The 15854-nt window shown below is 37.2% G+C and overlaps 1 protein-coding gene across 5 annotated transcripts in view; it reads right to left on the reverse strand.

The window, feature by feature from the left end:
- Positions 1 to 2036: 2036 nt before the first annotated feature.
- Positions 2037 to 15854, reverse strand: part of MADD (MAP kinase activating death domain) — a 69549-nt gene continuing 55731 nt past the window's right edge. For 2 of the 5 annotated variants that reach the window (XM_062495976.1, XM_062495977.1), the window contains exons 33-35: positions 10872 to 10941; positions 5969 to 6015; positions 2793 to 4532 (exon numbers count right to left, since the gene is read on the reverse strand). In XM_062495976.1, the coding sequence (XP_062351960.1) occupies positions 4425 to 4532; positions 5969 to 6015; positions 10872 to 10941 (225 nt within the window). In that variant the 3' untranslated portion in view covers positions 2793 to 4424. Of the gene's footprint in view, positions 4533 to 5968; positions 6016 to 7229; positions 8387 to 10871; positions 10942 to 11197; positions 11207 to 15854 lie in introns of those variants that run through there. The other 3 variants (XM_062495978.1, XM_062495974.1, XM_062495975.1) reach the window with 3 other exon arrangements.

The raw sequence follows: 15854 nt of genomic DNA on the forward strand, positions 1-15854 counted from the left end.
AGAAGCAGGACTGTTTGCTCTTGGCTGACATACATATGCTTCTTTGTTGGACTGATGCTTTAAAACAAAATCAATCAGTGCTAGAACTACCATGCTGCAGAAGTTTCAAAATATTCTACACCTGCAAACAGAAAGTTAATTTACAATTTTACTAACCTTGGTAACAATGAGATCGTTTTTATCAGATCTGAGTACAGTAGCTCCCTGAAAGAGGTCCTCTCTAAGCCTGTCATGGACTCAACTGCACTCAAATCTCCCTTGTCACCAACATCAAGCTTTTAAACCTTCAGACACAGTGCTGAAGAGGGGTCCCATACCTACTACTATTTAAAGCTTCATCACATTTCTAGTATTTTAGTGAGATGGCCACACTGGGAATGGCTGTGGAATCTCAAAGCTGTTGTTCACACTGAACACCTTCCAAAGTGTCACAGGGTAGGGCTCTGTGCGAAGCCTTTACCACCAGCACAGGCAAAGTCACCACTCAGCTGCCTGGGAGTGTCCTGCCCTTGTGACAAGCACATGCCTCTGACTTCTGGAACAGCAAGAATCTCTTTGGCACTGCCTTTTGTCTGACAAGGTCCTGTGCACAAAGCTGCTGCTTCTTGGTCCCAATTCCCACTTCTTCTGGAGCTCTGGGATGTTTTGTTTCAACAACACCTGGCTTATCTAAGAGCAGAGACTTTTGAGTTTGTATATACCACTGGAGTCAGAGTTAAGCAGAAATAATTTTTTTCCCAGAAGGAAGATCTTGCCTCAGAGGCGACATCATCTGACTTTCATCCCTTTGGCAATCAAGGGGAACTGGGATGTAAATACTGCTCTTTGTGAGAGGCTTAGCTTCTATTTGCTGCCTAGCTCTGAATTCAGTGATAACAGGAGCCTATGCCTGACACTGGGGCAGGCAGCTGATTTGTTACCATTGCAGGCAACTGTGTCCTTATTAGAAACACACTCTGTGAGCTAAAAGCTGTCTTCTGGAATAAGCAGCATCATTCTAGAAATAAGGCTCCTAAGGCTTACAATCATAGCAATTTTCCCACCCACTTTAATTGCTAAGTTAGAACTTTAGTGGGAATTGCAATTCTTAATGGCTTATACTTATTAGCAATTTAGCCTTTTATTACCCAGATGAACATTTCATCTAACTCTGTTATCCTGAAAGTGTTAAAGTAGGATGGTAGGGATTATCTGAAGTTAGGAATCAGGGTGTAGGAAATTTTTACAGCAGGTTTCTTAAAGTAATGGGCTCTTTCCTTCAACAGACCTTCAAAATGCTTTTTCCAGATATATCTTTAACAAATACCACTTGATAAGTACCAGTGTCCCTGATGCTTAAACTTTTAACTTTTAATATGTGGACCCACTCATATTGGAAGTGGACACTGCATTCACAGATATAACGAGAGCATTTTTGGAACATCAAAATGAAGATCAGATAACCAGAGTACAGATAAATTAGTAACTTAGGTTCCACTTTGACAACTCACAAATTCCAGTGTTTGCAGAGAACACTCAACAACCATAACTTTGAAAACCAACTTCCACGAACAAGAAATTGTAGCAGATAAAGAAACCTGTTCAGCCCTAAGGAAGTTTTAAGGCAAGTTAATGTTTTTTTGTCACATTCGTGTAAGTGCCTTGGAAATAACACAAGCGTTAAAAAGGTTGCAATTTGAAATTCTTAAAAACTAAGACACAGGCTCCTCCTAGTGGTAAAAACGTAGGAATTACTCTTTTTGTGTTAAGAAATTTCTGGCATGATTTATAGTTACCAATTAGTCTGTTAGCCTTCCATTTGGTGCTGGAAGGTTTAGAGGCCTCTGAGTTCTTGCCTATTGCCAAGGAATTGTTACCTAAATATCAAAATGAGTGGGATATAACTAAAAACACTTGCAAATCACTGCAACTATTTTTTTCCACCAAAATAAAGTTTATCTACCTCTTAGTGTTTTGGAGTGATGGAGTGGAAAGAATGGAAGACTGTATTCCAAAAGACTGATATTTTGTACCAACTTAAAATCCAACTTGCATTTGCATTTGGTATCCAGAGAGCAGCATTGGGCATTTTATGGTGAAAACTGCACAGCACATCTTGAGGTCAGATGAATATGCTACACCCCCAACATCAAGTAAGCAAAAGATTTTAAATACTGTAAAAATGTCTTCAGTTTTGAAGCCAAGTCTCACCTAAAGAGCAGGAGCCCAGTGCCAGTGCAGTTGCTGAGCTTGTTACTGATTCATCCCAACCACAAAACAGCAAGGACTATATTTAGCCACACTTGCACTTAAAAAAAAAAAAAAATCTGTCAGAAGGAATAGAGGGCAATTTTTATTATCAGGTCCTTTAAAATTTTATTCTGCACTGGCATTTCTCATCAGTCTGAAGCAGACAGCAGCTTATGTAATTTAAAAAGGAGCTCTATATAGTAAATGATGTTATGCATTTAATAATCTTCTCCCTGTAAGTCTGATTATGTTCATAGGCCTACTAACATAATTATAACGTAAAAATTGAAATTGTCCACCACAATGGGACCCAGCATTGCATAAATGGAACCTCTATTGTAGACCAAAGTGCTTTTAGTCTTAACTGTCCTTGAAATACAGTAGTACGCAGAAAACTACAAATGCTAAAAATTCAGATATTGCTATAAGAAAATTTATGGTCTCATAAGACAAAAGAAAGAAAGTAAATTCAAACCAGGCTAATTTCATTATTTGCCAATTTAAGTTTTGTTTTAATGTTAGGAAAGCATAAAAGTTCATTTACGTACCACTCCTATTTACAAGCATGCAAAAGAAATTTCTGTATTTCAGATGTGTCTGTTTTCCCTATTCATGTTATTCAAACACTTTTTAAAGATTAATGACACAGATGTTGTGTTAGAAGAAAAAGAAACACCAAAATATTTAAAGCTGCTTATATGGAAAGAAATTTATGTAGTCAATTTAGTCTTTTCCACTACTTCAGGTATGTGTGTGATGTATTTTGAAAATAATTACATTTGTTTCAGAAAAACAAATGATAGAAAAGCACAGGAGGATCAAAACTAGTTGCTGGTTGAATGACACTTTATTTTCACATTCAGAGAGCTGTACAGTTTCTATAAATAGATGTGATACTATAGTATTTACATAATCTTCAACCAAACTAGTATATTCCATTTTAAATGGCAGATACCCTGACCAAGCCAAAACAGGGTTATTTTTGGGTGCATTTAGTCAGAATTCTATGTCAAAACACACAATACATCAGTTTGTTTCAGAGCAATTTTTCCTGGTATTTTACATGTAACATTATTTTCTCTAGATAGTCTCACCTTCCAGCATCCTAAGAGCTTTCCAGACAAGTACAGTACAGTTCAAGAACAAAAACAGGATGAAAAAACCATTCATACCCAGCCTATTAAAAATAAGGAATGTGATGGATAGTTTTAACTACGTGAGTTTCTTTATGCATAAACACAACATTTTCAAGATCCCTTCATATACAGGTACAGATTGAAAAAAAAAAAAAGGATCTCAAAAAATTTGGAGACAGCAAAATCCTCTGGGCTTCTGAATATGTTCTGCAGATTTCTGTACTGTGTTTCTGCCAATAATGTTTCCAAGTTTTACACTGCCTTATTCATTTTCTGATCCCTGTGATTAACTGCTTTAGGGAGTACTTATTTGCATCTGTGAACTCTACTGCTGGGGTAGCTGCAAATGTTACCTAAACACCCATTTGAAAATCCATAGAACCCGTGAAGTGTTGACGTTTTTTACATTATACTACTTTCAAAGTTTCTCTCGTCACTTGAGAAGCAGTCATCTCCACAGAGGGGCCAATTAAATAACCAAACTTCAACTGTCACATGATATTTTAAGACTATGACAGTGAAATTGTTCTTCATCTCTACCAAAAGGGACTGTAGAATTATGTGACAGGAACACCGTGTTGGTAATTAAAAATGAACAACACAGAAGGAAAACAACAAAAACACAACACTGAAACAACATACAGGACCAGGCTGCTTCCACTGTGCACATACCAGAGAATCTGAAAGCAGAAGCCTGCAGTTGTAAAATGATCAAATTGTAACAAGTACCACTAGAACAAAAAACAACCAAACTCAAGCTGTTAGTCATTTTAAGAAAAAAAGGAATTTCAAAGGAACGTCCAGAGTAAGTCACTCACAGCTGGATGCAGATGCTCAAAACTGCCTGATTAAAAGCTCATTTAAAAACTCCACTAAGGATGAATTCAGAAGGAGACTGAACAGGGAAGGCTTAGGTTTTTCTATGGGGAAAGACTTACAGGGTCATACATAAATAATCAAGTTCTCATAAAAGACAGAAAGTGAGCTCCAGTAACTGCAGTAAAACTGGGAGTACTGCATATCAGTGTGCCAAAGGGTAGATATCTCCAAGTATCATGATCAACTGGAAACTGGTCGAGGTGGTTTGCTTTTGTTTTCTGCCTCTTTTCCACGAATTGCAGCCACATAAGAGAAGAGACACAGCACGGAGTAGCAGATCTCATGAGCCTACAAGGATTTAGAAGAAGAGATACTGAAATTCAGATTAAGTGTTTAACAAAATCCACTGCACATCTGTATTTTCCTGCATGTCTTCCTTCATGGGACAACTACTCTGGCTACAGACAAAATCAGGAATGTGTGATTTTATCACCTTCTAATTGAGACAGAGAGAGAAGGGCCATATAACAAACTAAAAAATTCCTTTGGGATAAAAACATTAGCAGCTTAACAGTATGATTTAATAATATTTAAGAACAGTATGCTAAGCTAGAAAGTTGGCCAACTGGCTTTATAAAAAACATTCTGCGTATTTGCTTTCGGTCTGCTGCATGAAATTACAAGATATTTTCTGGGAGGGGTTGAAAAAGCTAACTAAAGAGAGCGCCTCACATAGCACTACTCAGTTTTACAATTATTTAACTGATTAACTGTGCTATTACTTAACCAAAAATCCTCTTGTCATGTGACTGGCAGCACAATTCAGTGAAGGTAAGACTTAGACTTATCTATTACTTCTAACATCAGCTGTTCTGGTGATCTTAAAAATTCTTGTCCTTTAAACTTCTAAATTTAAAATTTTTGTATAGGTAATAAGCATAACAAGATGTTTTGCTGTATTACAGTACAAGCTAAAACACTTCCATAAAATCCATTTTTTTTCATTAAACTGGCTTTTCTTACTAACAGATATACAGCTATTTGCTTCTTAAACTACGTATATTCTAAGCATTTTGTTCTAAAACATTTCCAGCTTCTTCAAATAATTTTGCTCTCTCTTCTGTTGAAGGACTGACTTTCCATGAAGTCACCAAATGTGCACACTGTGCTTCACACTTAAACTGAAATTTCAGTTCTGATGATAATCACTGATTTCTATTTCTTCCTTATGAGTGAATCTAAGCCTGATCATATATAAAAGTGCTAAGTATCAATATCAACTGCTGGTGTTCACAAAAATGTTACAAAACCTGAACATTACACCAGAAGAACTCATCTATACAGCAGGAATCAATACTTTTACTGTTCTCTCACAAGTCATTGCTCATGAGTAGATGGGAATTTTTTGTAAACCGTTAACAATAATTTTATTCTTAGGAAGTAGTCTCCCTTTCCATCACTTCTATGAAGTAAGGGTTGTGTTCTGCACTGTCTTAAAAGAGTCCACCAATTCTTATTGTGCTGAAGTTCAATGCCAAATTTGCTACTTGTCATCTTTGTCTTAAAAATTGAGACAGTGCTTTCTGCACTACTGCTAAGTTCCTCTAGCATTCACAGATCCAACAATCACCGAGTTTTGCTGTCTCCCCCTAATGAAAACTGATCATAAAGAAGAGCTGGTGTTTCACTGTAAATCCTGCAGTCTCAATGTAATTCTTTTCTCCACATGAAAATGTAAAGATACATTCTCTAGAGAACCACCAGAGGCATCACAGTAGACTCACCATTGGCGTCTTGTACTTGTGGCTCACCACTTCTTTAGTTTCAGGAACTAAAACCGGACGGGCAAGAGACAAAACAAAAAGTTCAAAAAACGAGAGGCAAATGGGAAAGAAATAGCACAACGTTCCCATGGGAAAGGGAAGGGATGCAGACAGACAGCAGGTGCAGGTACAGGGCACTTCACTATCCCTCACTTCTACATATTTCTACTTATTTTCATTTACATTATATACATCCTTGGAAGACACTGATAATGTCATAATAAATTACTCAAGCTGGCAAAATTTTTCACTGCTTCTGTTTGGCACAGCAGATATTTGATGGTTCTTAAGAGACTGGCTTTTCTCACATTACTTATTCCTGCTGGACAGTTAAAAAAAAAAAAAGGTAAAATATGCTTAATGACAAAATATACATAATCCCTACTACAATAAAACATAACTCAAAAATTCCGTAGGAGTCTGTCACCATATGAGTCCCAATGATTCTACTCTTGAGATGTTTGAATCCTCTGCTGAGTAACAGATCTCAAAAGAACTGTTGGACACTGTATAGTAAGCTAGTGAAATACGGGGGGGGGGGGGGGGGAAGGAGCTGAGGGAGAATTTTTTCTTAACTGGAAGACTGTTTCCCAGCTCTATTTTAAGTTCCTCAAGATATTCTTTCTCCTGTACAGGATGTGGGTGATGGTATTTACTTGACATACTCACTGAAAACATTCACAGTTTTTGAATGAGTTGCCTTAAAATAAAATGCTGAGATCAGTGACACATATTCCTAAAATACCAGGCTGGTTGGTTTATAGAAATTTTTATATAAAAAGAGGATTAGGCCATTGATGAAAAAATATATTATCCATAAAATCTGACCTTGTTCCATTGCACTGCCTCAAACTGATAGAAAGAAAACTGACATAATATAGCTAAAGGAAATTTGTCTTTTATTCTCATTGTGGAATGCATAAAAAAGCAAACTATAACCACCCCATTCATGTGCAGTGCATCTGAACTGTGCCTTTGGCCCGCACTTGGTCTGCAAATGTTGTGAACAGATACCATGGGAAATCACCAGAAGAAAACAAAGACCACACTAGAACACACAACTGGCAAATTTAAAATGTCTGTATCAGGGGAATACCATGACCAACTCTGAGTACTTCCCTTCCAGAATAGCTGGAATTTGCCATGAAATTTCTGTGTCACAACAGAAGAATTTAGAAGAAGCAGTACAGAAATTATGCAAAACCAAATCATTCCAGGTTCATAGAGGAAGGATAAATGCTTTATTACATATAGTACTAGTGACAAGGAAAAAAAAAAGCAAAACAGAGGCAGATGAGTTCAGTATGAAGAACCAGGAAAAGTCCACAACAAAACCTATCCATGCAGATGTCATCTCTTCAACTATGACATGACACAGCTAAATGCTGGAGAGGGAGACGGATCACACTCTAAGGGGCCAAGAGTAGGCAGTGCAGACTGGGTTTGAGAAAGTTCTCAAAATATAAACCAGTACCTACTAATTCTCCTATGTCATGGTATTGTCATTCTTGGAAAGAATCTATTGAAAAGTACAGAACATGATGGTTTTTGTTATATTTTTCAATTCTCACTCTCCTTGGAATTGGCAGTTGCATGAAGGGCTGAGAAACAAGGGAAGTGCACACCCAGGCTGCACTGCCCCAGTGAAACCAGAGACTAAAGCTGGGGAAATAAGGAGGTGCACATCCAAGCTACCTTACCCGTTGGCACCAGATGTTCCAAATTAACTCCATGTCACCAGGGGTAAAGGTGGGAGTGAGGCTGCTGCACAGCCGAATAGGGAAGGACTTTTACAGCTGTGTAAGTCTCACTGCCCACTGGGTAACACACAACTGTTCATATACTCTTCAAAAAGCAGGAAGGGAAAGCTGTAAGGACCTTGTGCCACGAGGGAAGGAGAGAAGGGAAGCTGTAAAGTCCTGTATCATAACTGAGAATAGGAAGAGAGGGAACAGGAGAGCAGCTAGGCAAGGTACTGTCTCTCCACTTCACAGTAAGTTGCCTTGTCTTTACTTAAAGTACTCCTTCATAGTCCTTCCAATGCAGAAAATTCTCCTGAGAGGACTGAGTTAGGAAGATTAAGAAGAGTGGGTTTGCATTTACAAACACAGAAGTCAAAGCACTACCACTGCAGAATACAAAGAAAAAAGGAAGAAAGAAGAAAGGGAACTGCCCTCCCACAAAAAAAAAAAAAAAAAAAAAGAAAAAAGAAAAAAAGAGACACCCCCCACCACAACAAGAAAAGACCCAAGTTTTCAAAGATTCAAGCCTCAAACTGAGAGATTAGCACTTTTCTTCCAACATTAGAAGTTATTCCTGATGCTCTTGAACTGAGTGGATGAAGGGAGTAAATTAAGCACCATTCTGCAGCCTTTGGTCCTGTAAATGAAAATACGGTGCTACCACAAAATGAGTTTAGGGGAGATCACTTTACCTGCTGGAGAATGAAGGTTTTCATAGCAGCAGTGGTGAAGGGGCCACAAGAAAGTAAAGCACAAGTACACAGCAGTAACTCAAATTCCAGAGGGAAGAACCTTACATTTTCTCACTTACTTAAGTTCTCACTTTCATTTGTGGGACCCAATTCCTGAACTGCTTGCATCCTGCTCTGAAACCACAAGTCCAGCTGTGATGCTGCCATCTAAATCCAGCATTAACACAAACAGACCTTTAATTTCCTCCTGTGCTATCACTAATTTGGAGCACTCATGCTTAATAAAATCAAAATCTTGCTTGAAGTACTTCCCATCAGACTGAGTATGCACACTTACCAGCCTCTACCTTTCTAAGAGCATCTACTACTTCCATATGCTCCTGCCATAATAAATCTGATGGCAAGGTTTACAATGTTTGACACTAAATAACTTCATTCTTAAGAAGTCCAAGCAATTTTTTGCTGAATTCTTTTAGTCTACTCTTACCAAACAGGACAGACTGTCATATTCTCTCACCTTTACAACAATTCAAAAAACAACTCTGAGGTAGACTCTAATATCGGCGTAAGAAAAAAGCTAGCTCCTCTGCAACATTCTCCTTTTTTTTATGTTTTCTCAGTATTAGCTGGGTGGGCAAATTGTCAATCTCATTTGGTACATCTAAATTGGTTCCTTCCTTTGACCTCTATTTTGTGATTGAAGATATTTTTAACTCAAGTAGTTTAATTTCTCAGTTTTTGCTCATAGATTTCAACTCCCACTTTATTTTTAATTATTTATTTAAATTATCCTTTTATAAGTTTCATATGACAATTCTAGCTTTTGCAATAGACCCTTGATTACAAAATCTTTTGTGAAAAATAAGAAGTACTTTTTCTTACATTTATTACAGACATTATTTAGGGGCTTAATGCTCTGTTATAGAGTCACCAATACAAATTAACTAGAAATAACCAAGTCAAACACTGTCTTTCTTCTTGTCCAATATAAACAAACTATTAAAAGAAGCACTTTGCATAAAACCTCAAAAAATTATCCAAAATTAATTTCTGATGCAAGAAAAAAAGATTTCAGAAGCTGAAGCTACTCTTTAAGCTATTTCTATGGCTTCTGAATACTCATCTTTGTAAAACCCATCAATAATCTTTTACTGACTTGAGAAATTTTTGTAAGTAATAAAATGAGCCATGCCCATCAGGGTGTAAACATGATATCAAAGGAACAGAAATTGAACACAACTTATGAACATCTAAACTACTAGAAAATTTTCGTGGTTTAAATATACAGATCTGATCATATGAACCATGAAGAACATTTTCAAAAAAAGGGAAAAAATTGTTCACTAATTCAAATCTGAAACACCTGGGAGATTTATGGTAAACAACAAGCAAACTTCAACAGTCAGAAGGGTTTTATCACTTAGAACTTTGTGTCACCCAAAGGAGACAACAAATTGTCATGGACAATGATAATGATTTCAGAAATCTTATGTTAATAGTCTTCTATAATTAAAGGGAGAATCCCTCAACCAGAACATTGTGCTCAAAGTACCAAAGAACAATGACAGTCTTGGTAATGGGAACTGCTGATTCAGATTCTGATTAATGGCCAAAGTACGCATGCTGATCTACTATGGAATGTTGACAATTTCAGCTTCTTTTTAGATGTTTCATACATAATCCTAAGACCTAAACAAATGTCTCAAAGAAGGCTGGAAGAATAAACCAGTTTGGGTTTCAAGAGAAGTATGGGATCACCCATGCAGAGAGCTGCATCTGAAGTCACTCATATCTTTCAGACCCCAGTTAAGAATATTGTGACTGACACTAACAATGAAGAGTAACCTGAAATTTTGCCCAGCCTCCAGTGTAGGCAGATATGTAATAGCAACAACTGACCAAAACAGCACAAACTCTCTGTTCTCCTTAACCTTTACTTTTCCACTCATGCTCTAAAAAATCACAGGATAAATAAAATACAACCGAACAAAACAGTTCCTGCTCCATTCAACAAGAATTAAACTACACCTAGAACAAAAACAAAGCTTTGCAATTAACAGTAATTCTTTGTAATGAAAGCATGGTGTGTTGAGAAAGATCAGCTTTAAATCCTGCTTTAAAAATGTAGTTTCTCAGATGAAAAAGAAACATACCAAAGAAAATTCACATATAAATCCACGTCTGGCTTTTTGTTATTTCAGAAGACTCAGGACCTTTTTTCTGTCTAATAATAAAAGATCGCAAATCTTAATATGATAAAAATTAATGTGCAAATTTTTATGTCAAGTCACCCATCTCTCAGGCAACTCCTTATTTGCAATCTACATTCTCTCCCATCTTCGAAATTGCAGTGCAACTCTGAATCTGAAGACTGGAAATTTGAGTTACTGCCATGTGAGTACAGACCTAATATCAAAATAATGTAATTACCAAATTCCTCCAGGACAAAGACTCCTCGCACAGTATTGCACTTTTTAATGTGATTCAGCTCTATGAAAACCTACAAAAACAGGAGGAAAAGTAGAATATGATTAGTTTCGTTTGGAGTTTTTTTTAAACCAAAAATCAAAATAAACAAAAACATCATCACAACAAATATAACCTGAAGTTTTATAGCATACACTACCAGTTCATTTACAGTTTAACATATAAATAAAGGGTGAAATAAATATTCAGAAGACAAACTTGCCACAATGCTAGAAATCAACAAAAAACTTAAAAGTGCTAAGAAGCGAAGACAGCAGAAGATGAAGTACCTTCCGCTCCTTGCAGGAGGAGAAAGCATGGAAGAGAAACGAAGGAGTTAGTAACTCTGACATATCCAACATTGCTACCCCTTCAGGCACTCAAATGAGTTATTGCAAAAAGAATACCAACACACCTGAAATACAGCAAAAGAGGGGGACGAGTATAAAGCTGGCTCCCAAATTTGGCACTATTTGTAGCCTCTGATCCATCCCAGGTAGTTTCTGCCCCTCCATGCATCCTCCTCCAGCACAGAGGGCAGGTTAAGGGGCACTATACTTCCCACCCTGATACTGATCCTCCTAACCTACCACATAGTCAAATTGAATCCAGTGAGGAACCACTAACCTTTCTTCTCTCTCTTACAGTTCTGCCATGTAAGATTTTACTAGAGTTGATAACATATAATCTTCAGAGTTACTCTTGGAACCACCTCCTTTTAACAGTCAGTACCAGTTTTCTGCTTTAAGCAGGATGGGAGAGTTTGGATGTTTCTCTGCGGTTTACTCACTCCACATAGGGCTTTGCCAGTTGAGCAAGTCATTGGGAGAACAAACCTGCCTTAAAGTCATGTTTTACATACATGAACCCCAAAAGACAAAAGCGGTTGAACTACATGATGAGGTTTTCCAGTCCAGAACGTAGATGCCAAGATTGCATGAATAAACAAGTTCTCTTTGAATAATGAGTTTGTTTAACATTCAGTGTATCTGAAGATACAAAACAGCCCCTTCTTATGTGCATAACTCCAGAAGGGTCAAAGTCAGTATGCAGACATAAGAAGTTGTAGCAAGTGCTGTAAGGACTCTAATTCATATCCCAGTTTCTAGTAGACTTGCTTTTCAATGCAAGAGAAACACTAAGAATAACACTGCCCTAATACTCAAAGTGTCTATGCCAAACACTTTAGAGAGGTCCTTGCAAAACTGTATTACAACAGTGTGGTTTGATACTTTGCCTACACTTTTAGGACACCATGATCTCAGGACCCTTCTTTAAAATGGTACTGGAGGAACCTCCAGTATCTGCCTTTGAAAGAAGGGAAAGGAAAACTCTGCAACCCTCCTGAATCCATATTAGCAACACCAATGTAGTCATGCATTATATGCTACGCATGAAAGACGAAGGATGTCAAAGCTAGAAACTACTGTGGGGTTTTTTGAAGAGACTTATCTGTATCAAGAGAGATCAGTAAATGCACCATACATCTGAGGTAAGATGTACTGATTTTCAAGTCAAAGGAATTTTATTATTTTTATTGGCAGAGAACTAACCAGCAGACCTGAGATATTTTTTGTTCAACATAAAAACCCAAAAATTCCACTTACTTAACCAAAAATCTTGGTTTCTGCTTATGTTCAAGCACTCAAGGGAAAGGAGACTTAATCCCACCTTTTTTTTGTTTTCCTGTTTTCATTCATGTTCTGTATCAGTTTACTTGGTCAAAAGCATTTTATTTTTTGAGGTATACTTACAGAATAAACAAATCAATAACAGAATACTTTCTTTACTGCACTTAGTTCTGTTTTTTTCTGTTATCATTTCTGTGAAAAGTTTTTGCTAATAATCTGAAGTACAAAAATTCAGAACCTCAATAGAAAGGCTCTGACACAACACTGGTCATTTTATTTGGGAAGAGTAAAACTGCCCCAGGTGCTCATGATCTGAGTTAATGTTACAGCATGCTGCATTTCCACAAGACCTATGAGCAAGATGAAAATGTACCAAGTTTGTCACAATTACAATCCGTTTTAAGAAGATAAGAGTTAAAGGGCAATTTCTTGCTATATTGTTTAGGGACAGAGGAGATGCTCTCCTCTCCATCAGAAAACACACATAAAGGAAATAGCAGTTACTTACCCTAGGGAAACTGTGGCTCCTCAAGACAGAGCATTCAGTGTGGATCCTACTGTAGATGTACCTTATGCAACTTATTAAGCTTCCATCGATTTTTGACACAGATGGATTCGTAATGGGCACAGGCTACTGAGTCCCAGTATTACAAAAGAATTTGTAGATGTGAACTCAGAATTATCTGCCAACGCCACAGGTATACTTGATTCCTCCCTATTCTAAAGAACATCCTCTGACCTGCTAGGCACAAACCTTTTTTATTCTTAACCTTACATGTGCTGGAGCATGATGAGACAATCTGTGAATACGAAAGCCAACTCTCACATGTCAGTAACAGGTTGTCCCACCATGCATCTGCGACATTTCCTAAGGTATTCATAAGAAGCTAAGAAAGTATACACACCACAAACCAAGAGCCTTCAAAAACAGCTTCATAACAGCAAGCTTCACACTGAAGCAGTATGTGCAGTCTGCTCTGGTAGGCTCCATTTATACTTTTCTTCTAAAAAGTGGAAACCCCTCTTCCTTTGTTCTAAATGATTTCTATGATGTCCAATCAAGCCGAGCAATAGAAATCCCTTTTATTAGTAAGCCACAATACTGAAAAGAATACTTGAAAGATAGCCAAGAACAGGGCTTTCAAATTAAGTAAGGAGAGGAAGATGAAAAGAAAGCAGGGCCTGATGAGATGCTGTAGGCCTTTGGTGCTCAGTATTCCCATTCAAACTCAACAGAAATAGAAAATGCCATTTTCAACACCAAAAAAGGGCTGTGGGATCCTGGTTTTAATGATGCTTATATACAAATATTCTGAAATAAACTGCCTTAGGGAGCAATTCACACAATGTATACAAGAATTGAAAAGAAAAAATCATCCAGATAGCACACCTTTTATTAAGAAAACAAACTGGTTGATGAGTGTCAGAATAAGAACGCCAACATCGTTTAGCTCCAAAAATTATGATTTTTTTTTTTTTTTTTGCATGGTGCAACTAGTAGGAGTCCTGTATGTAACTGCTACAGCTGTCCATTCTACAGAAACCCTCAAATGATACATTTGGTATCTGTCTAGATACTTTGAGAAGGAAAACAAGGATGTATCTTAGACCCCCTAAGTGGCATTGAATGCCCTAGTCAGCTGGCAATATAATCCAACAGACCAAAAATTAAGCATATTGAATAAATGCAGTGTATTTTCCACAACTGCGCTTGTTTCAATATTAATCTTAAGTAATGGCAACTCATCTGGCTACAGCTTCATTGAAAAGATAATGAAGACAAGGAATAACCTTTCAGGTGAGGGAGATTCCTGCCATATGTCCTGGGTCTGACCTTTTCCATTAAAAAGATAGGAATCTTCATGACAGACAGCAAATTAGAACACCATTCTCTCTAAGGAAGGATGTGGTAAAGCTGGTATTCTATGAGTTCTGGTAGTAGCACAGGTTTCAGTATCTGTTGTAAAAGATTAAAGTAATGCTCTGGACAGTCCCACACTAAAAATCTATACAAGGTTTCCCTCAAGTTTCTTTCTGAATGTCATTGCAGTCTTTCAGGGAAAGAAAAAAAAAAAGGCTTGAATCTGGAGTTTTTCTTTTGCACAGATACATGTGTGCCCACTATGTGCTTTACACTGAGTGTCTTTGTCTTGTGAAGATGCTTGCTACACTTAAGAAATCATGCTGCTGCTGATGTGGCTGTCTTTTCATATATCTTTTCTCACTGCAAATGTGCCTGCCTTTTCATTTATGAAATGCAGTCATCTCCATAGAGATGAGCATTGTTTGAGCAGAACTTTTTTGATTTCTGGGTGAAGTAGCAAACAGAACATTCCTATTTTGTGTCCTCACCTTAGGGCAAAGTAATTTCTATTATATCCATTTATAAGGATATCAAACTGTTGCTTTGAGACCAGGGTTTAATTTTCAAAGGCTTTAGACCTCTCATTTTCAAGAACTATGAAAATTCATTCTGTACAACCAATAACTTCCTCTTAGAGATCTTTGTATTTCAGCACACCCAATTAAAAGATAAAATCTGTAACTTAGTCAACTAAAGTGTTCCATCACAGAGTTGGTCTGAAACTCTACAGCAGGTTGGACATAATCCAGGCTCTACCCTTGTAAGAGACAGCAAGGAAATGGAGGAAGCTTCACAACTCTACACTCCTTATACTGGCACACATGAACTCAAAGTGGCACATGGTGCTGCTGTGACCTTGGGAGAAGTATTAAGGATTCTGAGCATGTGTGCTTGAGATGCACATGCACTTCCAGTGGGATCTAGACTGATGTAACCTCAAAGAAAAACAAAGCTTGTGTGGGGAAAAAAGTCTAGTCAGGAGGAAAGGAAAAAACACTCCACAGAGAACTGATAGAAGCTTTTCTTTCTCTCTCTCTCACACACATACACACAGTCTCCCTTCTCCCTTAAAAATTTATTCTACTGTCTAGCATAGCATGCATTTAATATATGCAAAACAAAAAAACAAAGCAAAATAAAAAACAAGGATCAAAGGAAGCAACAGAAACAACATCCAGAGAAAGGAAGAAATGATAATTCTACTTTTGTTTCCTCTATGCCCACAATATCTGCTATTTTGAAGGAAAAAAGGAATCAGTACTTTTTTCTTATTTTTGTGAATTACATCAAGAGCCAGTTTACTATTTTATTTTCATACAAACTACAGATAATTTCTAAAACTTTAAAATACAACAGATTGAATATAATGCAGAAGGCTGCCTTCTGTACCTGCAATATTCAATCATTGTATCTTTAAGGCTGACTGCTTATGCAATGAGGATTTGTTCACAG

Source organism: Cinclus cinclus, chromosome 6 (genome assembly GCF_963662255.1).
Source record: "Cinclus cinclus chromosome 6, bCinCin1.1, whole genome shotgun sequence".
NCBI classification, from domain to species: domain Eukaryota; kingdom Metazoa; phylum Chordata; class Aves; order Passeriformes; family Cinclidae; genus Cinclus; species Cinclus cinclus.